The sequence below is a fragment of the Ornithodoros turicata genome, chromosome 10, assembly GCF_037126465.1.
Source record: "Ornithodoros turicata isolate Travis chromosome 10, ASM3712646v1, whole genome shotgun sequence".
NCBI lineage: Eukaryota > Metazoa > Arthropoda > Arachnida > Ixodida > Argasidae > Ornithodoros > Ornithodoros turicata.
In genome coordinates, this window is record NC_088210.1 from 19482233 (window position 1) to 19508938 (window position 26706).

A 26706-nucleotide genomic window follows, 5' to 3' on the forward strand; every position below is an offset into this window, starting at 1 on the left:
CTCAGACACGTATGCACAGTGCGGTATCCAACTTTTTCGAGCTATTCCGGGCTTCTTCATACTCACTCTATAAACACGTATGGTATCAACGATGAAAGTATCTGTCCCTTCTATGTTGTTCCAGCCTCAGAACATCAGTTTATCTCTTGTATCACGTATGGTATGTTGCTAGCATGTTTTTTTATACTGGTCAATGGTCGAGACACACAGCTACTTAACTGGGAAGTTTTATTTTGGATCCAGAGAAGTAAAATCTCAATACACATCTTCTCCACAAGGTTCTAAAAAAAAATTGGCTCTAATCCTTAGTGACCTCAAGCAGGCATCGAGTTTTGCTATTCATACTTTTGTGCGAGTTACGCCTTTTTTTCCCGAACCTATCGAAGTCCAAACGAAGTCTGCCTATGTGCCAATAGCGTTTTGTACGCGACTCCGCATAGACTGATGCCTTGCCAGGTTATCGCTGTTTACTCACACCCCTTTAGTGATTTGTTTACAACTTCATGAGGATACAGCCAGTTGCCCTTCTTGACAAACACTGGTGAAGGCTACAGGTAGTTTCTGTAACGTGTGGCGGGGCAGTAATCATGGCAAAGTGTTTATCTAGGTGAAGGTTACACACTGTACTGCTGCTCCATCAAAGCAGACGCAGTTTTGCACATGCGGGGTTTCACATTGCGCCAAAGACTTTTTCATCTCGTCAGAACCACTGGTATTACAGCTCATTCTCACAGTTACCACATTGCTTCTTGTAATCCTAAAAAGCTCGACAAAGCCCTCACCTAAAACGAGAGACACTGTTACCTTGACATAGACATGAAAGGAACAGGCATTGCAGGTATCATCATTTATGAGTGCAAGAAACTGCAATTTATGCTTTCACTCTCATTCTCGAGGTGGCCAACAAACGATGGTCTCCTCAAACGATTTTTGACTGATTGATTCTGTTTTTTGGCGCAACAACAGCAAGGGTCCAAACAATTTTGTCCAATCGTCGTCAGAGATTGCTTGAAGAGACCAATCAGATGCCTCTCCACATTGTCATGCTTCTTGAGGAGTGGAGAGAGAGGGAAACGTACATTGCGGTTCCTTTCGCTCATAAAGCACCAAAGACGCGGCCAATGAATCCCATTCCTTTTGTGTTGGTATAAAGGTATGGACATCATTCATTCAGTGAGAAATTTTTGCACTTCAGTGCCCCTTTAAAGGAACTTGCTGAAAAGCGGAACATTTTCTTTGAAACGTTTGACACTTTCAAACGTTTGACGTGAGTCACATGGCCTGCTAAATTTCTTGAGCACTGCACAAATTAAGATTTTGTTTATGCATCACACAAAAACTATAACAACTATAACAAGGTTGCACATCTCTCAACCAATCTTCCATAGTGTTCATGACTCAGGGGCTGAAAAACATGAGGCTTTTGTGTTACACAGTCACTATTGCATTAGTAAATGCAAATATCCTTCTGGAGCAAAAATTTGCCTCCACTCAAAATGCACTAACTATAGCAGCAACAGACAGATAACAGAAAGAATGGAGTTTGCATATGAGAACTGCAGACTTTTTTCCTGAACAGTTTATGCAAAACGGATGACAAGAGCTAAATGAAAGTGGATTATAGAGCCCAATACTATTTTCCTGTTGCCATGTTCGAAATAAACGGTTTCAGCTGAAAATTGCATAGGAGGCTAGAGTTTGAGAGCACCCAGTTTGAACACAATTTCCTGCTGGTGCAACAAAATTCTGTTGAATGTACAGCCGTGGAATGCTATTAATTAATCTACAGGCACGACAACATTCCCCTGGTTGTATAGAACAGTTCACACTTTTGCTCATACCAGATAAAGTCCGCAGACATCAACGATGTCTGTCTCTCTTTCCGCAGACATGGCTGCATAGGCTTTGTTTGTCAAAAAATGCACATCCAGCATACCTTTTCATCAAATGAACAATAAAGTAATGCTGGTGTTAATTAATATGCAACAACATACTGCAAAGGCACTGTTGCTTTCACTAACAAAATGACTAGCGACAGCCAGGTTTTTTTCTTCTTGTTCTCCTTGTTCTTCTGTGACTCGTGACTGAGGTGAAAAAAAAAAAAAAGACTTGAACAACTACTATCAACAAAAAATATTGCTAACAACATGCCTACTACGGCACAATACACCTGACTGTACAAGTATAAAGTTCAATGCAACGACTACGAACCACCCGTTGGAGGACGGTGCACACGTTGAGCTACTTGTCTGTATGGAAAAGCTACACAAAATGTTTTTTTTTCCCTGTTTTTTTTTTGCTACACCACTCATCGACTGGACACTTCCAGCATGTCTTCCGAAGGTGTGTCACCATTGGTGCTGATAAGAGGAACGCTTTTCTTTGCCTGGCGCCGTTCAAGCTCTGCCTTGAAGTTCTCGATATCCTGTGGGCTGGATGATCATGCAGAGACACGAGCGTGAGTGATATCCAAAATAAGACAAAGACTGCCCCAATGAACAGCTCCACTGCAGAATTTTCAGTTTGGCACAGCAGAAGAGCAAGCGTATTCAAAGTCTCGGGTAAAGCAACGTTAACGGTATAGTTAATAATAACGCGATGGATCGATAGACTTGCTTACCTAATTTGCACAAACAAAATTCCGTTGATAATGTTGAGCATCTCGAGGACATTGCTTTGAGGTGGAGCTTGGATCTGGGGAAAAAATAAAACAAGAAACTTTCAAGGAAATGTTGGGACTATATTAACAGGTATTTTTTGGCGGACACTGCATTACGTGTGCTGTAGGCGCTTCATGCTTCACAGTTATCACCGCACCTAGTGGTCACCATGTGCTGAGGTATACTAATAACACATGCATGAGCTCTATGTGTAGAAAAGGAGCTATTAAATGGAAGGAATTCTTGGCACCGTGCCATAATGTTTTACATATAATATATATACTCACACCAGTAATGGCCAGTAGTTAAACTACAAGTTAAACTACTATTTCGAGTAGTTAAGTACAGTAGTTAGCTTACTGCAGGCGCCAACTACTTCCGATTTTGCTGCAAGCTTTATGGCACGACTGTGCTTCCGAGTTTTACCTTGAGCTACATGTTTGATGAGAACGGAGGTGCAGAGCAATTGAGCCGTGCATGTGTACTAAACCTTCACTTTTATCACTGCTTGTGATTCATATTTTGGTGTCCAAGAACACTATAAAATGGGATTGGTGTTGATGGACAATGTTTAGTAAATGTAGTTAAAATACATTGCAGTAGGGAAAGTAGTTTTACCTACCTCCCCTGAAGAGTTGTTGAACTACTAGTTAAGCTACTCCATCGCAAAGTAGTTATAGTTAAACTACTGTAGAAGTAGTTAGTGGCCATCACTGATACACACACACATAAAATGACTTGATTATGTAGAGGTTCCATGAGGTTGCAATGGTTTGGTCCGTAAAGGTCAGTCCTGGAATTATTGCCTGTGCATGATCTTAAAGGAGCAATGGGGTGACATTTAACGTGGCTCGAAATCCTGCCTCGTCTGTCAAGCTGTCCGCCAGGAGTCACCACGCAAAATATTTTCGCTCTGCGGTGCACAATAGCTGTGCAATCGAAAGGCACAACAGCGCAGCAGCTTTCCGGCTGTTCAGAAAACAACCTCTTCACTCGCAGGGGCATAAACATTTGTAGACATCAGCGTGCCTCATCCTTGAAACTATATCCCTCCTATTGTATATTTTTGAACTCTGAGGATGCGCGTACCTGAAGTGGAGGTAACGTAGCGTTGCTCTTCTTGTATATGTCATTGATCTTCTTCTGAAGGACCACCGCTTGTTGCGTCAGGTGACGTAGGCACTCTGAGCTTTCTCGTGTCTTGTCGTGTTCTTCCCCTAGCTGTAAAAAAAAAGAAAGAAAAAAAGTGTTGCTCAAAGTCTGCTCTATCACGCATCAGATAAAGGACAGCTGTACCTGTGCCTTGTAAATAGTGTACGTCTGACGCTCGTTTTGAAGTGCACCACGGAAGTCCCCTAAGCAAGATTGCGCTCTGGCAACCAGGTGGTAGCTCACCGCCACCTTTAGGCTACGGCTGCCGTAGAATCTGTGGACGCGAGCGTAGCTCACCATAAATAATCGTAACTACGCAAATCAGGACTAAAAGCGATGCCTAAGGCTTCATGCGGAGTCCCACAAAACATGTAAGCACCTACTTGATATTCAGTTTGAGGGCATTCTCGAGGAATCGCAGGGAGAGATCATATTCCCCGACAGCATGCAGGATGAGACCAATGTTACTCTGCAAGAATTACGGGCAATAAATGGCTAATGCCATTCAAATGAACGCTACATTTGGGAAAAACTTGGCCATTATTGGCACTCAATCATCGTACTATAAGAGCATTGCTTCCACGAGACATTAAAGGGGCACTAAAATGCCCTCCACAAGTTCATTTCAAATTATATTATATTAATATATATATATATATATATATATATATATATATAATAATATATATATTAAAGCGGTCATTTCATGGTGAGCGTTGTTACTCAAAATTTCCATTCTGCAGTTCCATGTAGTTACAATCAAAACTGTACCAAGCTCTTTCTTCTCTCAACACCGATACGCGCACACGATATGCGTACCCCACTGCGGAGTGGTTTCGCCATAAAGAAATAATGCGACCGGTAAAACGAGGTAATGTCGTTCTCGGTCACCTGCTGGTAAGATTTACAGATAATTCACTACATCAGAACACGTGTACAAGACCACAGGCAGACCATGTCCGAAACACGGCAGGATCATGAGGACATGTTACGTTGAACGTTACGGTGCCCGCCATTCCTGCATCTTGAGCATCCAATTGGCCGCCAACGGCATTTTCGTGGGTGTTTTGACAGGGTTTTCGCGACAAACGGTAGCGCTAGGTAAAATTTCAGTTGCATAGTGATTGCTGAAACTCGAGCTTTCAGCTGAGGACTAGTTGTTTTTGTATTTCAGTGCCCTTTTAAGGATAGCGCTCCCTGAGCATGGGGATAAATCCACAAGGACAGACACAAAGGGATGAGACAAGACTATTCTATACGAGCTTTCTTCTACAGACTACATATTCTTCAATGCTCTTGCATGATGCCACCCTTAGTTTTCACATTTCTATGCTGCATAACCAGCTGGCTCTGCCTAACAGCTCCCATTACTCTTGTGCCACTACTCTACTATTAAGTGCGCATGCAGCAGAAGAGCAAAGCATGCGTATTCATCCTAAAAATCATGAACCGCAATCCAGTTTGTAAATTTTGAGAAGAATCGGCTTAATCCAAAAGGCTCTGGCAATGACTGCTGCAAGTAGGAACAAAAAATGCTTACATCCAGGACAGGCATCTCTGGATGGAGTTCTCCGCAGGCAAGCAGCAAAAGGTAGCGTGCTCTGTAGAGTAGCTTCAGTGTAGTGGTAACTTGAGAGTTGGCAAAGCAGTACAGTGCCAAGTGCGTGTACTCCGTGATGGTGTGTGGGTGATCGATACCGTTCACACGCTCACTCATCAGCACAGCTTTCTGCTGATACGCCATTGCCTGCAGTAAAACACAATGACATACCCCTGCCAATAGGGAATAAGTAGGGCCTGACTTTTTCGGGTTATATTTTCCAGCAAAATCGGGGAGTAAATATCGGATTATAGTTTGCTTCAATAATTTGGGTTTAGTCGGGTTGAACTGAACCTGATTCAACCTAATTCTGGTTGAATCGGGTTGGATCAGGTGAAAATCTTTTGTTTACTCGGCGTAATACACATGACACACCAGTAGACACAGAGTATCAATATTTAGTCTATGCATCTAAGAGGCAACAGGGTCTCTGTGTTGACAGTTTGTATTAGCATATTTATGCAGTTACAACACAGTTTCCAAAGCTGTGTGTTAGTTGTGATGACTTCGGATTCCCCTGATCCAGCAGTTTTCGAGCACATACCGGGTTAAACCCCGTTTTTCCCAGATTTGAAATCGGGAGGTAAATACCGGGCATAATCGGATATAACCCTAAAAAGTCAGGCCCTAGGAATAAGCAACCCACCTCGGCATAGTCACCCATTATGTAGTTGAGCCGTGCCAGAAGCCGGAGGCACTGGGCAATTTCCGGATGCATGGCCCCGTACACGTTGTTCATGAGGTTGAGGGCCTCACTCACCAGTTCGTAGCCCTCTCTGAGGAAGCCCTGCTGAATCTTATTCTGGCCCGTAGCGTAGAAGTGTAACGCATCCGAAGCCCTGGGCTGTACATGTTTTGCAAGTGGGAAGACTTGGAGCACGTCCTCTGGCGAAAACGGAGGCCGTGTGTGGTGCTCAAGGCCGTACTCTCTGTGTGCTAACTGCACACCCGTTTTGTGGCAGAAGTTGCGAAGGAGCACGATTCGCTGTAGGCCCAACGGTTCAGATACTTCCTCTAGAGAAGACGGCTGTGGGTCTTCTGGACGCCAGCCGTAGTAAGATTCCATCTCTCCTTTCACCTGCTCCCAGAGTGACCGTTGGTTCAGCTGTGTCCACTCTGTACTGTCTGCAAGAAGTCTCAAGCTCAGGACTGCAAAACTACTAACCTCTATACTACGTTGACTGTGCATTACTGTGTTTGCGTGATGCCAACATTATTGATGGAAGTAAGAGTGCATGGATTTCTCGAGTAGTTGTTAACAGTCTTCGATTGGGCTGCACTTTGTGAACTAGTGAACAAATCGTGCAAGCTCTTGCATTCGATTCGCCGTGTATTCACACGAGCGACATCCGCACGGAATATTCTAGTAGAAGAAAAAGTGAAAACGTTGCTCACAGAACTGAAGTGCCAGGCCCGTGTTAGGTTGAGCATTCACAAGGTGCGAAATATCGGGAGTGGCGTAGTGCACACTTAGCAGACGACACCGTCTGCGTCTTTTCCTGTCGTCTGCTACGGAATATCTTGTGGCTATGTCGATATTCCCCACGATTAGCAGTGTACGTGAAGACACGACGTTGAATGCTCGTGCTTACATGAGAGCAGAAAGCCATGACATTTTTTGCATCTTCAGCTGGAGTATTCTGGGGAATGTTGCACGCGTGAATACACGGTCAGAGTAAGTGCAGCCTTTGCACGACACTCGACTGTTCTATTGGGAAAGTGCCACGACAATGCAGCATGGCTTCACAAAAGTGCTGTATCTCCTATGACGTCTGTGCAATGTGTCGTGCACTGTGGAGCAGACGACATGAATAAGGTAGCTGCAGTTGTTGACGATGTCTTTCCGTCGGTCTGGGGCATACTGGCAATCAATTTTGTTAAGCTTCCTGTTGGTTCTTGCTCCTCGCGTCAGCTAATACCACAACAGTCGCTCAAAAAGTTGGGGACACCTGCAGAAAACGACCGGAGGCATCCACTTTTCTACTCGATTAGGATCTAGTCTCTGCACCATTCATTTTCTGTCAAATCGAAGACTGTGTCTGTTTTCTCAGTACGACGCGTGCATGCAGGGGATGGTTGCAGAGATGGGGCACTTCAAAAGTGCAGAATTGTAATACAAACACTGTTTATACCAGATGACTCACAGGGAACACCAAACAGAGGAATGTAATCCCAATTCCAGAAAGCGTTGTGAATGAAAACCGCAATATCAGGGCCCCGCCCTAGCTAGACCCAGCCACTGTGAAAGCAGATCAGACGGCGTGTGGATGTCGCCCCTTGCCGACCATTTAAAAGCAACTTCCACAACAAGGACACAAGTTCATCCTCTACTCTGAGGTGAGCGCCATATGCACAGTCGACATAGTGTAGTGGTCAGCATGCAAAACCAAGCAACTGTGCCAAAATATGAAATCAGCTTTGAGGCTGAGGCTGCCACATAGGTGAGATTTCACCAACGCTGGTTAATTTTCAACTGGGATCAAGGGAAGCTAAAACTTAAGCTAACACTCACTTCTTTTTTTCTTATATTTTTTTTTTACAAATATTAGTTGATGATATAATGAATGTTTCAATGACAATGAGTCCCGTTAGTGAAGCAGAGTTAAGCGTTAAATTCGAGTAAAGGGATCACTGACCTCGGTTCAAATGTTAATCGGCGTTGGTGAAACCGGGCCTTAGTCACATAATGAGCTTCATGTGAAAGTAACATGCACATCACCAGCGCTTCCTTATTTTGCATTCATTGAGTGCACAACGAACAGATGCCACTGGTTCCTTGCATTTCAGCTGGCATCCTCATGACATGACATGTCTTAAAAGAAAGCTCAATGACGACAGGAAGATACATTATGATATTTTGTAAACGGGTTGATAAGTATGTCCACATCTGCTAACTATTCCTAATTGGATCTGCAGTATGAACAAACAAATGAATAAATAAGAGAAGTAATGGCAAGGCAAGAACAAGCAGGAACACCTAATGTACTCGAGCCACGACCTCAGCACAGATGAACGTACAGCGCAACGCCCAGCAGAAAACATTTTTTGAAAAAAGAAAAAACGGTACGCATATGTTTGCGACGGTAATCACAGGTACTAAAACAAAGTATGCCCCTCACCCTGAAGAGGGCCCTGGTGTCGACGCTGCCGCCTGCCACGTCGGCGTCCCCCATTGGTACGGTCTTCCGTCAGAGGTGCGGTGCATGGCGCGGAACCCAGCAGACAGTTTAGGAAGTGGCTCATGGCTTGGGCCAAATGGCACGCTTCCACTCCTTGCAGGTAAGTAGCAAACACGTGCTTTGCACTGCGGCACACCAATTCGCACATCGCTATGCCCTGCGTAGAGGCTATCATTCAGGCACACCTTCATAGCTGGCAAGGCGCAGCAGCGCTACAAACTGAGTATAGTAAGAAAATAACTCACCTGTAGATATTTCAGTTGCTCAACCGAGCTGATCATATTAACTAGTGTGCCCAGATAACGAATGTTGATGCCTCTGTAAGGAGCGTACAATTTTGCGGCTTAGCGAATCAAACGGGGATTAAAGCGCAGAAATTCCTCCTCGCTTAATTAAAGATGTAGTCACCTTAACACCGTTCCTTTTGTGCTGGTGTCAAGGTGACAACATCCTTCATTCTCTGACGAGAAACTTTGGCACTTCAGTGTCCCTTTAAACAATTACTTCAATGTCGTAGGGCACGCACCTTCCATGGAGGGCCTCCGAGAGGGTAATTCCGTCCACGGGGGATGCAGAATGGTCCAGGCAATCCTTCACCTGCAATACCAGTATGTTTATCCTTACATGTTGGTTATGTTGGTTCCAACAAGCATTCTCCAACAGCAGACAATTATGCAATAATGCAAAATAAGCTGCAAAAGGGGCAAGGTGCCTTCACTCGTGCTGTGATGGCATAAAATTAAATGCTTAGAGGCTCAAATCGCTCGTTTGCACCATTGCGTCAGAAGTGACATCTGTCGTCTACATCGCCACATTAAAGCCTACGTAAAGCCCCTCCGTTTGTAACCATATGACAAAGCACTGAACAAGGTATAACACTTATTAAAATAATAATATTATTATTATTATAGCATGATTGATGATGACTGCAAGGTTACTTGATTCTAAGCATGCAAAAGGGTCTTTCACTATCACTTACTGCGCAAACATTATGCTTTGTATGGGTATCGGGTAATTCTGAAAACATGGTTTGGTTTGAATATGACAATATACAGGTATTGAATTAGGATATTGGCCATTAAAGCAATTTTCCTTTGACATTGGCAAGGTTGCACTATTTTTGTAGCACCTACAAGCTAGTGTAGTGCATGTGTTGAGTTTGCAGGACCCAGAATTTCCGCTGGGTATTACAGGGTTTGCAGGGACGTTTCTACATATTTTATTTTAAATTCTGAAAGATCTAAGATTTCACCTAAGCCAAATTACTGGTGTGGTGCATACACACCGAGCACTCTAAGAGCCCTTTCGTTACTGGAATCAGTAAGCAGCAGAATGCAAAAAGGCTTTGCATCTTCAACAAAAATAGAGACGGTAAGAACATTGCGCTACATCCATCTCTGCGCTTATCCGTCTCTGCTTTAGGTGTCCGCTACTGCTTGTACAGGGCGTTCAAAATTAAGCTTTCACTAGCACTTTATAAATAGGCGAACAAAATAAAAATGAGTGCTGCTTTTCTGTTCCTTGAGTAAGAAACAGATGCTACATAATTAGCAGCACCTGTTTCTTACACAAGTAGCGTAAAGTTATCATCCGGTTTCCTGTCATCGCTGTGTTTGTGTAGCACTCGTGAGAGCTTAATTTTGAACACACTGTATACATCTCATTGTAGCACCCAATCGTTTCCTGAAATCTCGGTTGGAAGGGGGTCATTTCTGTCCCCTCAGAATATGCATCCACCAAATGCTCCGTTGCAGTTTATGATGGAGACGACAATACTGTGGCAACGGAAAACTCCCACTATTTTTCTCCAAACTATGATACACTGTGTCAATGAGACAAAAAGTGCAAAGATTAAAGTGTGAAAATTAAAAGTATCAATACATATCAGCGTTACAAGCGCAAAATACAGTTTACATCATGCTAATGCAGAGTAGATCTTTCCCCATTTTTTTTTTCTTTTTTCAACATCAACAACGTCAGCTCAAGTGGCTTTTTTTAGCCCCATTTTTTTTTTGAATGAGTCATAGTGCAAGCGACTGGGGGCTTGCACTATAGACTGTTGGCCTCTAGGTCCTGGGACATTGGCGTCCGTGACACAATCCCTGGATGCGAGCAATGAGTTCAAAATTGGCACCCCACGACATGATCAGGTGATAATGAGCACTGCTTACGTCCTCTGCCTCAAAGTCTGCCATCAGAAAAAAAAAGGGCCTGGGTGAACACTCAGTTAAGGGAACCACAGGTGGCCAAAAGCACTTACGAAGCCAGGTAGTTGTTCCGTTACCAAGTACTTTGCTGCTTCCACAACCAATGATTTCTCCTTCCTCAGCTGGTTCTCCTGAAGTAAAATACCACTCGCCAATAAGTTTCAGTTTAGCCACATGACTACACCAAAGACTAAAAACAATGAAACAGTTTTTCAGGTGGAACACCGAAACTCACATCGCCTGCAGGCTTTACACCGGGAGAAAACACATCAGGGTTGAAGCGTACATCAAATTCTGCAGGATAAGAACATAGCATTAGACAAACTGATGCAAAGATAAAAATATACTAGAACTAGAGCTGTATAAACTGCTCAGAAAAGGTAATCCGGTCACAGGTACAGTTACTCATCAAATGTAACCGAAGACCGCGTGTTGTGTTTAGTGTGGCAGATATTGCAATGCCTCCCCAAAAATAATTTCAAAAAAGGTTGCCCATGCCGAAAGCTCGCAACTTATGTAACAGGCTGGATCACATAGATGTTTCTGAAGAATGCAACTAATATGCCTAAAATTAAACCCCTGAACAGACGCAGGAAAGCGTATCTAACAGCGACGGTACATTAGTCGTTCTATTAGTCGTTATTAGTGTGGTGCATACATACTACAGTAGAATCTCGATGATACGATCACGGATGATACGAATTTCGGGATGATACGAATTCTTTTCCGGTCCCGGCCAGAATGCCTATTCTTCCCATGTATTAGAGTTCGGATGATACGAACGCGTTATCTTGCCTTTACGGATGATACGAATGAGCCGAAGATGCGACAGAGGTCGTTCCCCCGTGACGCGAGAGCGCGCGAGTCATGCTGCCGCGTCTTTCGAAAAGGGAGGGCGATCCTCACCACGAACTCCCTTACATCATGTAGCGCAATGCAAGCAATGACTTTCCTTTTGGTGGTGGTGGTGGTGGTGGAGATAAGATCAAAGCGATTGAACGGCCCGGAACCTTATCACCTTATCTCTGTTTCGACCTTTTTACCCCCCTCGCAACAATAAACCGCGAAGCTGTGTGACATCGCTCTGGCGAAAAACAGCGACCGGAACCCCAGAACACGTGGAGGGAACATATCAGGACAACTTGTGGCAACATTACGCGTCACCATTCCGAAAGTCGGCTTCACCTAACGCCTGCTTGCTTTAGGAGAAGCTCGCTTTAGATCACTGTCGCGCGACCCGCGGGTGAAAAGCGCGTGCTACGTCTTTTGAATCATCTCGCGTGTTTGGGCAGCATTCGCCAAAAACGGAGACACAAAAGCGTTACGACCGACCTCTTTCATTGACAGTAACGGAAAATGAACAGTCACTGTCTATTTTCTTGCCTCAATTTTTATTTTGGTATAATTCGTTTGATACGAATTTCGGATGATACGAATTTTTTCCGCGACCCCGTGAGATTCGTATCATCGAGATTCTACTGTACAATGAATTGTACCTACAAATTCTATGAAACAGAACTTCCACAAGAACAGTTAAAACCCCAGAGTAGGAACGTGCCCTTTGAGTGTAGTTACATTACGCTAAATGCGAAAAAGAGACCCCCCCCCAATTTGCAGACGGAAATTTACATACTTTCCATCAAACCGCAGCACAAAGTACATAACTGCTGTCCCATAATAGCTGCTGTACAAGTCACAGACGAAGTGTAAGTAAAGTATTCTTAAAATGATAAAAGGTACAATTACTTACTTACTTACAGCAGCTCAACCACTTATAATTCGGGCCTGACTTTTTCGGGTTTTATTTTCGGCCAAATTTGGGGGGTAAATATCGGGTGACATTTTTCATTTGAAAATTCGGGTGTATTCGGGTGATTTTTTTTTTTGTTTAATAAAAATTTGTCTTAACACGGAACTAGTGTTTAGCAATGTTATCAAACTTTATTTTAATGCACGCTTATGAGTGTGCCACGCGACCTGGATGTTTTCGGGTAGATTCGGGTTAAACCCGAATTTGACAGATTTCGTTCGGGGGGTAAATATCGGGCGGATACGGGTTTAACCCTAAAAAGTCAGGCCCTACTTATAATTACTTGACAGCTCTGACCAGAACTCACCCGTGTCCTTAAGTGATCCCACACCCTGTGCAGCTTTGGCTATGACATCCTTGTGGTTGTCCACTGCAGAAAATTGTCATTAGCAGAGCATTGTACCGCCACGGATCTCAGCCAAGCTAAGCTCACCTCCTTCAATTACTTCCTTCTTTTCTTCCTCCGTCCCCGGGTTGCTCTCTAGGGCATGCAGATGGTAAGCAGCGAGCTTCATGAAAAGAACATACCGGGACCTGCAAAGAGGGGACCGCACATCGTATCCCTTTTGATGCCCTAATATGGTGTTCCCTGGAGACTCACTCCACAAACGCATCCACCAACTCCTGGCGCAGTGTACACAACTGGTGCCGGTGACGCCTTGGAAAGCCTGCATCCTTAGCTTCTTGGCACAGTTCAACATCATCCACTGCAACAGAGAAAAAGATGAAGCACCCTGAACTGTTGCTGCTCTCTGTTCATACATAGGGCACTGTGTCCCCCCTTCCCCCATTTTTCAAAAAACTTAACACCCGAAAACACAGGGCCCCATTCATACACAGTTGAACCTGCTTGTACTGTGCCAAAGAAGCTGGATGTAATTTGCTTTACAAGTATGGCATTTCACTCAAATTGTACCAGATATAAAAAAAAGAAGGCTACTTGCAAGGTCGCAAACTTGCATTCCAAGCTTTATAGCAAGGAGGGTAATAGACGTGCAGAAATTCAGCCCTGCTAAGACCGAAACTTCTCTGGCTGTGACATCCAGGCATGCGTCTCAGCCAATGAAGCAGCTGCGAGCAATTCCTTTTGCCTTAATGGTATGGCATACGCTCAAAAACATTTAGGTGCATATACAGGGTCATACATCTCCCCACACGTTTCACGTGCACACATCAGAGGCCATGAAAAATTGAGGTTCAAAACAGCAGTTGGGAAGCATCTTGGGAAGTTCCTATTTTTGCTGTACTGTATTTACTTTATTCATTTTGAATGCTTCTGGCACAGAAAATGCCACAGAAATTGTTCTAGTCCATATGCTATTTTATGTCACTCTATCTGCGATATAAGAAGTCGTTCACGACCCCTTTTGTACACGATGGCTTGACAGTTACCAAGTTTTTATCAACAACGAATCAGACGGAACTTTATTTAATGAAAGTACTTGCTTATTATTCGTTCCAATCCAAACATCCACCATTCGCACAAGACTAGTTCAAACCACTTTCCACAAGCATGGCAGTTCCACTGTTTGCACGTAACGACTCAGTGCACTGCAGGCATACCGTATTTACTTGCGTATACGCCGCTCATGTTTTACCAAAAAAACATTACGCCATTGAGGCGGCGCGTTCAATGTACGGGGAAAAATTGGAACCCAATACTTAAGGTACCCTTAACTCCCGTTTTATTCCGAGATGTCCGTGGCGATCTCCCTGGAATCAAACGTCGCGGTTCTCCCACTCGAAGTATCAGAGTACCATGAATTAAAAAAAAAAAGTATCAACATTCCCACAAGCTGGGGTCCCATTCAAGTTGGGACGTATCGAATAAGAGAGCAGATACTGTAATTGAAGCAGTGATCCCCCTGGCAGAGCAATGGTTGTAGTATTTCATCATAGGTTCCTGTATAAACACATTATGCTAGAAAATTTGCACATGTTGCCTTTAAAAATACAACTCCCTCATTGCATATTGAGTCCAAGGCTTACTCACGCACAAGAAAGTTGACATCGGGAGGAAATGTACGCAGCAGATCCAAAATGTAGCGACGGTTGTCGTTGCCTACTATGCCCTGCAAGCGAGTCACGTAAGCTCAGCGAGTTCCAAGGTGTCCGCAACGTACCCACCTTACACTCCACAGAAGAACACAGCTCCACCTCTTCATCCTTTTCGTTCACTACCCTGCACGGCATGACATTACATTACACGTCATCCTTTGTACCAAATTTTGAAATTTTGAACTTACTTGTGGGGTAGAATCTTGAGTGCATTCCCTGCTTTCTTCAACTAAATGAGGAAGGAAACGTTACACACTGTTTACCCAGAGACATGCAGTGTTGGGCTGTGAGAATATTTTGACTTTTTTTTGTAATACCTAAGGGAATACATTCAAATCATTCTTAAGCTGCATGCGTTAAGCCTAAAATGGCAAAAGGCCAAAAATTGCGAAAACAAGGTCATGAAAAGAAGTGAATTCTGCTTAGTGCGAACGTCCGTATGCACACATAACACGTGCTGTGTGCGTGTGTTTGGTTATGTTATATAACTACTCCCTATGGTTCGCTCTTAGCGGCGTGCGCTTCGTATTTGCTTTGGGTGAACAGAAAAACCTTCAATGTCTGTGACTTCTTAATTTTAGTAAACATCGGGTAAACCCTGCAACTTTAAAATCACTAGTCGCACAGCCCTAACACAGTGACTTACCAGGTCCAAGTATTCCTGCGAAGCAACGACTGTCCGGCCGAAGTCTACCGATCCGTAAACAACCGACTGGTCCTGCTCTCTCTCGAGAATGCCCGGTATAATGGACTGCGCAGTGACGCGGTAACCCCGATAGTCCACCACCACTGTCCCCAGCGTGCACAGTCCCTCAATGTCGAGAGCCGCATAGGCGCGAACACCCTGCAGGTCGTTGGCAGGTGCTGCATGTGCAGCTGCATCACCTCCAAGCTCCTTGTAGTGGTCGCGCACATCAAATCCAAGACTGAAGAATATGTTGTTCCAGATAAACATCTGCATCCTGGAAAGGAGTTAATGGTGGTATTATAACACCTCATCCATTCAATTCAATTCATTTTATGTATTTCCATTTCATTGAAAATGAAATGAGGTTACCAGGCACAAAAGGCATTAGCCTGACGAGGAACCTAGCACCAATGCGTCGTGCATGCACGTTCGAAACGTTGAGAAAATGGCATGTAGAGTCTGAAGTTTTCAAGAAACATTTTCTTCTAATTTTTTTCTTCTTCTTGGGTTGGGGGGAATAAAAATTGGGTAAATAAACAGCTGCTCTAAATTCATGCGAATTCTGGTGAAACAACTTCCAGTATGCTAAATTCGAGGAGAAATCTGGCTCAGTTACTCAACTAACTCTACTGGTTTGGTACAAACAGTGATGTAACTGCATTTGCTGCCAAAGAAGTTAGTCTGCATTCCTACAGATGTCTCAGTGAGGGCAATTTGCCAGGTAAAAATCAGGTTTCACCCTAAAGAGGCAACCTTCAATTTGGGGCGCAAATTCGAGGAAGAACCGGGTTAAACCCTAAAACATCAGGCTCTATGCATACTTCAGCATAACTCAGTCGTGCTCAATACGGTGAATGAGCTGAACATGAGTGAGATAATGCAGTGCGGAACTGAGCAGATAACAAAGGACTCTGCATTATCAAAGCCAATGTGTTGACAAGCTGGACGTTCCTTCTCAACGTTATCATGAGCAGGACATGGGTGAGCTCGGGTCACAAGTGCTGACCTCTGGCGTTTTATAAGTTGTGTTCCTGGATGCCAATAATGCTGCAAAAAGTGAGTACTCACTTCGTCTCCTCTCCAGGATTGATAGCCATGACATTGCCGTCAACCACTGCCTGAGCTCCTCGCGCTGCTGCGGCCACAAAATCGGCATGAACTTTGAAGATGGCGCGTTCTCGTAGGAGTCGTTCGGGGAGGGTACGCCGTGGCAGTTCCCGGGTTGTCTGCAGCTCATCATTCCAGTCCCTCGTTTGCCCCGGAATGTGCTCCTCGTAGCCCAGTTTGAACGAGAAAGCTTTTGCGAGAAAAGAAATCTCCCATGATCAGCAAAAAAAAAACGTTCATACTGCATACATTTTTGGCAGCCGCACCATTAATGGAAATCCACTTGTCGTGCCAAGTGAAAGCATTATTACGTTCAATAGAGTTGAAGGTATATACAACGACTTTAACTGCGATATTCAGACACTGTCGGCCTCAACCCTGTAGCCTCGTCTCACGGGAAAATCACGGCGCGGAAGAAAAAAAATTGTGCATTGCACATCAGATCACGATCCCCCTTTCTGCAACTGCTTACGTTGTTTTGAAGGGCACCGAAGTATGTGCAAATATGACCTACTTGCTATTCTCTAAAAAGTAGTTCATAAGAAAGTAGTGCACTTTTCCATTACTTACATATACGGCATGCTGAAAAGAGAGTAGGAGTTAAGCTTGGTAGCATGTTATGAGACTAACACATAAACCAGGTGTTCCACATTTATATAAAGTGACACTCCGGACTCAGAATACAGTGTTTGTTCTATTTAGTCCATGAAAAGAAGTAGCCTCAAGGATTTTATTACCTTTATGTTTACGAATGCTGCACATTTATGTCACTTTTTGAAGATTTCCCGAGCCTCCACAAGTTTCAATGACGCAACGAGCGAGTGACGTAATCATAAGCCCACAAATAGCAATGATGCCACGTTCTGGAGAGGGCACCCGTCTCCTAGCAACGACGCCGGCGTAGAGGGAGCATAACGTGGTGCAGAAGTCATGTGAGGCTGATCCAAAGAGGGGAAAAATGGGAGAGATGTCTCTTCTCTCCCTTGTGTTTTCTCGAAGGTCATCATATGTCACGTGGGGCTCTGCTAACGGCCCCCCCCGGAAGACGCGAAGGGCAGAAACGGGGTCTAACGTGATGTCGCAGTTCTCAAAAATAAAAATTTATTTTCTCCAGCTTTCACATCACGTAGCGCCAAAATATTTAGCAGGAATGTAAAATGAGACAAGAAGATTTCATTAACATAACTTTGGTAGGTTCTGAAGACACAGGATTTAGTCCGTAGTGGCACTTTAAAGGAGCATTAAAGTGGTATCTAACATGTCCAAAAACTGCTGTCATCTTGTTGGGGGGCGGAGGCTATTGCAGGTGTCCCAATTTCACTACGGTTGTACTAATTGTGGGAAAATTGTTTTCCGGTGCCTAATATTCCATACCGATCCGTTGTGTGCCACTAGACTGCTCCTTTAAAGGACCATTTAGAGTGTGCCAAATTGCGAAGTTTTTTACAACATCAGCTCATCAGTCGTCACTGAGCACAGATTTAAATTCGTTATCAGAAAGTCCATCGCTGTGCATCACTGTGATCTAACTCTAGCCCCCTTTTTAAATGGATAAGGAAGAGCACACCACTACCATTGTACCACTATACTGTCACTTTATCTGATTTCCTAACTGAGAATGATTTAGACTCACCGTCCTCTGCTCGAATGGAGTCCAAGGTGTGCTCCAGCGGAGGTGCCAGCCACGAGTACACTTGGTAGGGTGTTGCCACACGCTCAAATGGATGCCGCTGAGTGCGCTTCTTCTGTATCAGTGCAAAGTGCCGCTTAAATGCTGGGCTTACCTAACGCGAGACAGGACAACAGAGATGTGAGAAACAGCAGACCCCCTCCTATCCCGTTCTCATACTTGGCTCAAAAGGTCCACCAGGGAGTGGTACACGTGCTTTGGTGTCACTGGCCGTGGGTCAAATACCTCCTCTGTTGACCTGAAGTGAGATACACGAACATTACTCATTTCAATTCATGTCGACCTCTAATTCCGATCAACACAGCGAAGTAAACCTTATGAGAACCCGTGAGAGTAAACAAAAAAAGAAAAGAGAGAGAAAACGTCACCATCAAGGTACAATACTCGTGTTCAACATAGGAGCGGGACCAGATGCGGAGCGCTTTATTATTATTTTTTTTTTTCCGTCCAGTCACGAAAATAATGCTTGCCTCGCATATATAACACAAAGAAACAGTATAACGTCGATGTAACGAAACTAACGGAGAACGATTTCTTTCTTTGTATGGAATATTTCGAAGCAGCGATATTGCAAAATTTGAGAGGATTTATGCAGCGAATTGCAAAGATGTGCGCAACATAAATGTGTATATATAGTAGAATCTGTTATATTTATCGCTGATTTTTTTAAATAGCCCCGGTCAGCTATAATGTGTCACATTTTGGGTGGTACAAACACACTTCCGTAGTGCATGATATGAACAGGCAGGATGTACGCATCACATCGTACGTATTCCGAATCTCATCGTAAGATGTTTTGCTGTAAAGAGGTTTGACCGTATTATTTACTCTGCCCCACTCAGCATGACATTTTGTAGGTGTTAAATATAGCAGAAAAAATATGCATTTCAGGGTGTTATATTTAACACAAAAATTCTTAGCTTTGAATTAGACTTACTGGGTGGTGTCAAGAAGCCGACTTTAGACTCTGCTAAGCATAAGGAAGATTTTTAGACACTGTCCTGTAAGTGCATACTGATTGCATGTGCAGTTGAACAGTACACTCAATCACAATGCTAAGCACAAACCAAATGTTAAATTACCGTAGATCCAGAGCACTTTGTTCACAAAAGCATGTATCCTAAAATTTTGCTGGATGACAATGCTGCTTACTGCTCAGGTGGGCGACTGCTACGACATGAAAGGACAATCAGTATCTTTTTCTGTGCCATTTGCCTAGCTGGCAAAAAATGCACTATCAAGTCTGTCACAAAACATCGCTTTTCAAGTGCCAGACATGCATCATTTTTGTCATGGCTGACGTATTCCTTGCTGCTTAAAATAAATATCCCTGTTCATTTCACAACTGTGACATGTCTCATAACTGCTGTGACCTTTTTTTCATCGTTGAAACTGTGTTTGCGCGAACTTGCATGAAACTCAAAAGCGTTATGCTTGCTGCACAGGTTCAAATTCAGGATAGCTCACCTTAAGCTGCTAAACTGAGGCACGAGCCTCAGTCCAGGAGCTGCCGATATTTCAAGAAGCGACTGTTTTTCTGCGGGGTCTACAGTTCTACGGAACAGACTGTTCATAACATCTGCCGATATATAGCAGATATTTCAAACAGAGGCTGTTCTTCTACTGGGTCTATGACTTACTGCATAGACTCTCCCAAATATCCGCCGGTATAAAGCCAATGTTTCGAACAGAGACTGTCCTACTGGGTCTATGCCGCTATTGCATAGACTGTTTCAAACATCTGACGATACATAGCCGATATTTCGAACCGAGGCTGTTCTACTGGGTCCACGCCTATACTGCATAGACTGTTCCAAATACCAGTGGCTTCCAACCTGAGGTGTCCGCTTCAAACTGTGCTTATCACGTCGCTGATTTTCCACTTTTCTCTGTTAATAAGTCAGGAATGCCAGTGCAAGCACTTACTCATTCAGATAGAATCCCCTGGTGGATGATGTAATGTGGTAGCGTTTGTCCTCCACCGTTGCCACATACAGGTACATCAGGTCCCCTGCAGCCCGAAACAGTAGAGACTTATATATCTCCGTAAAAGAGACGTGCTGCGGCACGACTCACCGTGTAGTCGGCGAGTGCCTGGCGGTGGGTTCCAGCCGCTCATTGTCAAAACCTTCAAAGCCTGCTGGTGGCTCTGTAGCAAGAAAAAAATGACTACATCTAGCTTTACTGCTGGAATCCAGGATGTCCCTCCATGCTAATTATTTCGGCACTAACATTCTTTAAGATTTTGTCTCCAGTGAAGCTGCAACGTAGAGCTTACTGCAGCTTTTAATTAGGCTTAGTGAATGCCATATCCATATAAATTGTGTTCCTCTGACTCGTGTGACTCTGCGGGCCAAAGTGGACTGAAACAACTTTGTGTACAGTGCTTCACTGAGGCACAACCTTGTTGGATGACGCAGAAAATGCTCTGAAGCCCCGCGATGGCTCGTGCTTCCATTGGCCATAAGATACAAAGAGAGGGAAATTTTGTTTGAATTTGTCTTTATACATGTTAGATATATTCGACGCCTGCAATTAAAAACGCACCTGCCTGCAAAAATGCCATCTCATATATCTATGATAGATATATCAGATATATCAGACCCCCACAAGAAATGTGCTTCAAGAGATGCCAAATAGGAAATTATACACGCACATAAAATGACACTCCTTAAAGTATGACAAACCTGCTTCACAATGTTAAATATAATAAAGCTTATCAACAATGTGAAATACTAGTATTACAGCATACTGATATGCAACAACAAAAAGGACATGAAGAGATAGCGGCTCTGTGGGACAGTAAATATGGGACGCTAGAAAGCTACAAATTGCATGAAACCTGCAACAATTCATGTTCGGCTCCCGCATTATCGTGAACCGCACGAGGAACCTGAAAATATGACTGTGTGAATCGAGTTTTAATTTAAATTTTGTGCATTGACTGCTTCTCTGAGTTCATTGGAGTGTCTGCATGCTCTGTTTATTAAATACATACCACAATGTGTTGAATGAAGAATATCACAATACCCACCGCTGCCTTCTGTTCCTTTGCCTGCAAAGGCAGAAGAGGCATTAATGGCGGTGGATCCTTTGAACCAGGGAGGATGTAGTCCGGAGGAGTGCAGTCCACAGACTCTGGACGACCCTTTTTCTCTGGAAAAAACAATACTCTTCATTAAGGAAGGCCCCTGGAAAGAAGGTACTATAAAAGTGGACAGTAATCGCTGTCTTAAAAATTCCTCGTATTCCTCCACGCGGGACATTTGGGGCATATTTCGTGGGACTCTCATGTCGCAATGCCTGTCCTATGCCAGGGATCGGGAACCTATGGCTTGCGCAGTTGCACTGCTGTTGCGGCCCAGCGCAGGCAAAGCATGGTGCTTAGGAGCTGTTGGCTATGGGCTTGGCAGAGGGCGTGGCATGACAAGCTAATTGCTAAGGCAAAAGCGTGTGCTCTGTGTTGCCCTTCCCACTCTTAACAAAGTTAACAAAAGGTGTTTGTTGTACTCTCCTGCCGTAACTTTGTGAATGCAACGAGCCACGGAAAATGCGAACTTTCGGTACATTACCCTGAAAGAGTAACAGTTAACGGAATTTCCTGCTTGTTCGACCGCTTAATAATTGTTGCCGGCTAATTTAGACTTACTCTGAAATGGTTTCAAATGTGTACTGCGGCCCCTGGAAAAAAAAATCGATTAAGGTGGAGGGTGAAATGTGGATTGCAGAGGTTCCCAACCCGTCCTATGCGTTTATACCATAGAAATCATCTGGTAAAGATGCTTAACGCCTGATGCTTTGCCAGGAATTGTGTGTGCTTGTGATATGGCCAAGTCAACTGAACATCTCCTTGGTGAATTTGATGCTGACAATCGAGCATACGTTGTCGGGTTGTGAACAACTGTGGATTGACAAAATTATTTTCGAATGGGCTTGCAATACATGTCCAGCAGTGTAAATGTTGCCAAACTGCACATTCATGGATCAGTTTGATTTAGAGAAACCCAATTATTGCAAATTAGTTCCCCGTGGTCCTTTTGCAAGAAAATGACATTTCCAAAATTTGCAAAAATTAGGCCCTCACCTAAATTGCTACAGTAGAATCTCTTTATGGTGAAGTTGGTCGGACCACAAAAGAACTTCACTGTATCATCACCTTCACAACAGCAATAGCTCATAGTTGGGGTTTCAAAACAATGGACCACAGATTAACTTCAATACAACCATGTCTTCACTATATAGAGCTTCTGCTGTACTTTTTACAGAATCTTGGAAGACACACACATTGGACTGTAAACGTACCTAAGATGTCACCTTGAGTAACGACATTGAGGAAAGCCAGGGAAGCACATTCACACCCGTTGTAGGCGTCCGCCGGATCTAACGACTTGAGAAGGTCTCGCACGTGGCGCACGTGAATCCGTGCTTCTCGTACTGTGTAGGGCTCTAGAAATAAGCAATCACAACACCACACGGTGTGAAATATCTCTTAAATCCCAGTGATACCCTGCAGAACACCTCATTCCAGTTGCAGCAAAGTGCACACGCTCACCTTCAACCACTCTTACTACAGATCCCTCTTGGAGGCCCGTTATAGTTTTCAGTTCAGCAAAGTTGTCCAATGTCTGGCCGTCCAATTGTAAGCTAAAGCATGTTCTGTGGCAGGTGTCTTCACGGTCCATCAGCAATTGGTGCATCTCTTGAACAAGCTCCATGGAGCTCACCTACGCATCCCACACTTCCTGTATACACGCACATCAAAGGCGGCATATGGGAGAAGCCTACCTGAATGTCGAAAGGATCCAATCCAGGCGCCAAGATTTTGATGGTGAACCCAGTGTCCTGCACAAACACCAGCTCCTGCGGCGGATCCTCTGTGGAGCCCTCCATCGCTAGACCCTCTGAAACAACGGACAGACACAAGAACTGGCAGGCAGACTGATTTTACGGAACACTCGTTGGTGGACTTTTCAGGATGCCTACCAAACCGCAGCCTTCAAATTCTCCCGACCTTTTCAGGTTTTCACCGACTATTTCAAGCTAATCCCCTGGCCAAAACAATAGGTATCCTGGTGCCTGCTGCTATGTTTTGATGCCCCCCAGATCATTTGTTGAGTATTAGCTGGGGGCTGCCCTACTTTTCTGCCTCCAAGCTTGTCATATTGGCAAACTGCTACTTGCGGCTGCTCAACCGCCGATCGGCACTTGCGATTCTCTGCAGAATGTCACTTCTCCGCGATTTTTCCTGACTTGAGCTGCTCTTTGCTGAACTCCCTGACAATCCCGTGACTTTTCCCAGTCGCATCAAAATTTCCCCGACAATTCCCGGCTTTCCAGGTGGGCAGACACCCTGGTTCTACTAAGAAAACTGTGATCATTCACACATCATTGCAACTAGCATGAAGAAGTTTTCTCGAATTTGCTTGTAGCCCTATGTAGGGGCTGCACAACGTCCGATCCCAACTGGTGGCCCCATCCACTCCCCACCACCACCACCACCACCAATTCATGACCAGGTCCCAAAAATGCTGGCAATTTGATTGATTCAGGAAAAGGATTCGTGGCATTTTATTCGTGTGTGGCACCTGAGATAACACTTTCGCACCTCACCTCCGTCGGAATTTTGCGCCCCCTTCAGAAATTTGGGGGGTCTACTGTAACCCCCCCCCCCCCTTTTCCGCTGCCCCTGGCCATATACCAACTAGTTAGTGGACAAATGCAACTCTTTCTGGCCCACAATCTTGTAAAAAGGTAAGTAAATTTGAGATCAGGTTCTGGTGCTCCAAACTTGCTACGAAAGCTCTTACTGCATGTAAGTTTGGTTGTTAAGTAGGTCCTTCATTTTCTTGAAAACAAAGTTGTAGTTACTGCTCATATTTGTGCACCTGAAGTCACTTTTTGCTCATACCGACAAATTTACTTGTTTTGAGGGTGCGGCTCATAGAGGGGCACTAAAGTCAACACAAACGGGATGGTACCACTGCTCGTGATTCATGAGCAACAGAAATCACAATCTGCACTTTTCCTCTCTTTCTCAAGAAGGCTGACAATGCAGGGTGGGCTACCATTGGTGTCCTCAAACGATCTGTCCAAGCATCGATGGAGATCGCTTGAGAAAACCAATACGAGGCTTCTCCGCGTTGTCGTGCTTCTTGGGAAGGAAAAGAGGAGGGCAGCGTACTTTCCCTTTCACTCATAAATCATGACATGTTGTACATAAGAAGTCCCGAAGTTTTATGCCTCTCTCTTACTACTGTGGTCATGCCCATTCACCATTACCATTCACCACACTATCAAGCACTGGAAATCACTAGTGGGGCACGGTCAGCACCGGTTGACGCACTGCACCGTTACCACAACGCTCCCCCTTTTTCTCCGCGGCACGATAATGCTACAAAACACCGTGAGGTGTGCTCTGCGATCACATGATACTTCGTTTGTGCGTGGTACAATATTTTTCTGGTACAATATATTTCAATATTCGTCTGGTATGGAAAGGGATCCATTAATGTGTGTGTGTTGGGTGACACAAAGTGCTCCCGCACCAAGTGACGCATGCCCTAGTCACGTCGCTGCTATCAAGTAAACGACGCAACCAAACTACCCGACCCCGATCTCTGAAGTTGCATCCCCACATAATGAATTTGTCAGCACAAGTAGGAGGCAAGAATACAGCAGCAGACCTTCACCACTCAGCATGCTTCCTCCGTGTGGTAAAAATAAATCAACTTTAGTGTATTTCTCGCTCGCATGCTAAAATATGCTTTTAGAAAGGAAGTGTCTAGTGGTCCGTCGGACGGATACGATTGTTTGTACATCGGAGTCCGTCGGCTCAACATTATGTCGTGTCAGACGAAGTTAGTTTAGGTTACTTTATTCTAGTCAGGTTAGTGCAAGTTAGCTTCGTGCAGCTCTAGGTTAGGTTCCAGTTTAGTTCCTCATACCACGGACGATCCGACGGACCCCGCTGCATAAACAATGGGGTCCGTCGTTCCCGATTGTTTATACATCGGAGTCCATTGGGGCACTCCGCCTTCAAGATTATGTCGTGTTAGATAAAGTTATTTACGTTAGGCTAGTTTATTCTAGTCAGGTTAGTGCAAGTTAGCTAAGTTAGTGCAAGTGCAGCTCTTGGTTAGGTTAAGAAACAGTCCAGTTCCTCATACAACAGACCATCCGACGGACCCCACTGCATACAGAATCGGGTCCGTCCGACGGACCTCCAGACACAGCCTTTTAGAAAAGCATAGTGATGTATACATTAGAGTCGTTCATGTCTGGAGGGAAAGCAAAAGAGTGAACACACTGCACAAGGTTTGTGCAACCTATGAAACTACTTGATATGTGCACAATCTTACACAAGAGCTGCATGCGTTTCAAGTGTGCCTGGCCCCTAAATGGGTGTAATCGGCTCATTGACACCGTGCTATCTTGCTTGATAACCCCAGGCAGATAGCCTGCTCAACCTCTGGCTCTGATAAGCGACGTATTTCTTCGAGTCAGTGACTTCAAGTCGCTCCCAGCCCCCCGAGGGGCTGAGAACGGGGCGCTGAAAGTTCAGTCACACGAAGGACTTCGTACCATAGATTTACCACAGGGGTTCAGAGGGTGCAGCGGGAAAGCTTTAAGACACACTGTTTCCGATGCCTCTGATCACGGAAGCTTGTGAGTAAGGAAAGAAGCGCACGTGCGCCTTCCGAAAAGCCACCGGGAAGATGCGCCTCTCCTGAGTGTATACGACGATACAACGGGGCACGTCGAAAGCAGCTACGACCACGTTGTTCTGGTTGCGTCCCAACTCTGGTGCAGCGAAAGCTGACGGTGTAGTAGACGCATTTTTAGCGGTGCACCGCGTTCCACAACAGGGACAGGCCAAACTTCGTTAAGCCTAATCGAAAGCAGAGGTCAAATCAAGGTAGCGAGAGCTTTGCACCGCAAGTATGCAATAATCGCGCCGCTGCTATCACGCCTTGTGCACGTTTGCGCAAGAAGGCAATAGCCGCCTGGGGTCAAAGAGCAAAGCCAATGCACGTGACTGTGGGTCGCGGTGAACCGCGGTGCCGGCAGATGAAGGCTCACCTTCGTTAGACGTCACATCTAAGCCGTTCATCTTGCCATCCTGAGCGTCCAGATTCGCCGTTGGAGGCACACCATTCTCGCAACTTTCATTTTCTAACGTTCCAACGAGGGTCATCGCCGCAGAGCTCACTCACTGCACAGACACGCACGTGGGAAAAGCAGAAGAGCAGCGATGCCAGCGCCGCGTACCAAAAGGGCACGTGATGCTGTTTACGTTCAGTTTAATACTGTTTGTTTACACAGTGTGGGGGAATTGATACACGTCATTCGATGAAAGCTCTTTTCATTTATTGGAAAGTTTGAGAGAGTGCGTGACGTTTGGTTTGGGCTGCCTGAGGGACCTGAGGGGACCTTCAGGTGGGGCCTGCTTGCATGGGATGGAAGGAAATTGTGCACTCTTCGTCGGTCGCTACTCTCCAGATGCCACGACTAGTCTCATATGAAAAGATAAAAAGAAGAAAGGTGTACTTTTCCCT

General features: G+C 44.7%; 1 protein-coding gene across 1 annotated transcript; it reads right to left on the reverse strand.

Moving 5' to 3' along the window:
• Positions 1–211: 211 nt before the first annotated feature.
• On the reverse strand, positions 212–26414 carry LOC135370856 (clustered mitochondria protein homolog). The gene is made up of 29 exons (XM_064604739.1): positions 26231–26414; positions 22937–23052; positions 22704–22875; positions 22454–22597; positions 21186–21307; positions 20228–20300; positions 20078–20162; positions 18311–18389; positions 18095–18245; positions 16423–16651; positions 15313–15628; positions 14855–14895; positions 14736–14790; positions 14602–14680; positions 13210–13315; positions 13042–13142; positions 12916–12978; positions 11034–11092; positions 10852–10929; positions 9118–9188; positions 8837–8909; positions 8532–8748; positions 6059–6537; positions 5353–5559; positions 4196–4281; positions 3957–4086; positions 3750–3881; positions 2621–2694; positions 212–2432 (listed from the first exon to the last, which is right to left on the reverse strand). The coding sequence occupies exons 1-29, from the start codon at positions 26343–26345 to the stop codon at positions 2309–2311; spliced, it is 3777 nt and encodes a 1258-aa protein (XP_064460809.1). The 5' UTR covers positions 26346–26414; the 3' UTR covers positions 212–2308.
• Positions 26415–26706: the final 292 nt, after the last annotated feature.

What these genes read in the sequence shown, in the direction of transcription:
- LOC135370856 (XM_064604739.1), bottom strand. Translation starts at nt 26,345, where the DNA reads ATGACCCTCGTTGGAACGTTAGAAAATGAAAGTTGCGAGAATGGTGTG. An exon ending in GTTCTTCTGTGGAGTGTAAG is followed by an intron (nt 14,681 to 14,735) that starts GTGGGTACGTTG and finishes ACTCGCTTGCAG; the next exon opens with GGCATAGTAGGCAACGACAA. An exon ending in CAGAGATGCCTGTCCTGGAT is followed by an intron (nt 4,282 to 5,352) that starts GTAAGCATTTTT and finishes TAATTCTTGCAG; the next exon opens with AGTAACATTGGTCTCATCCT.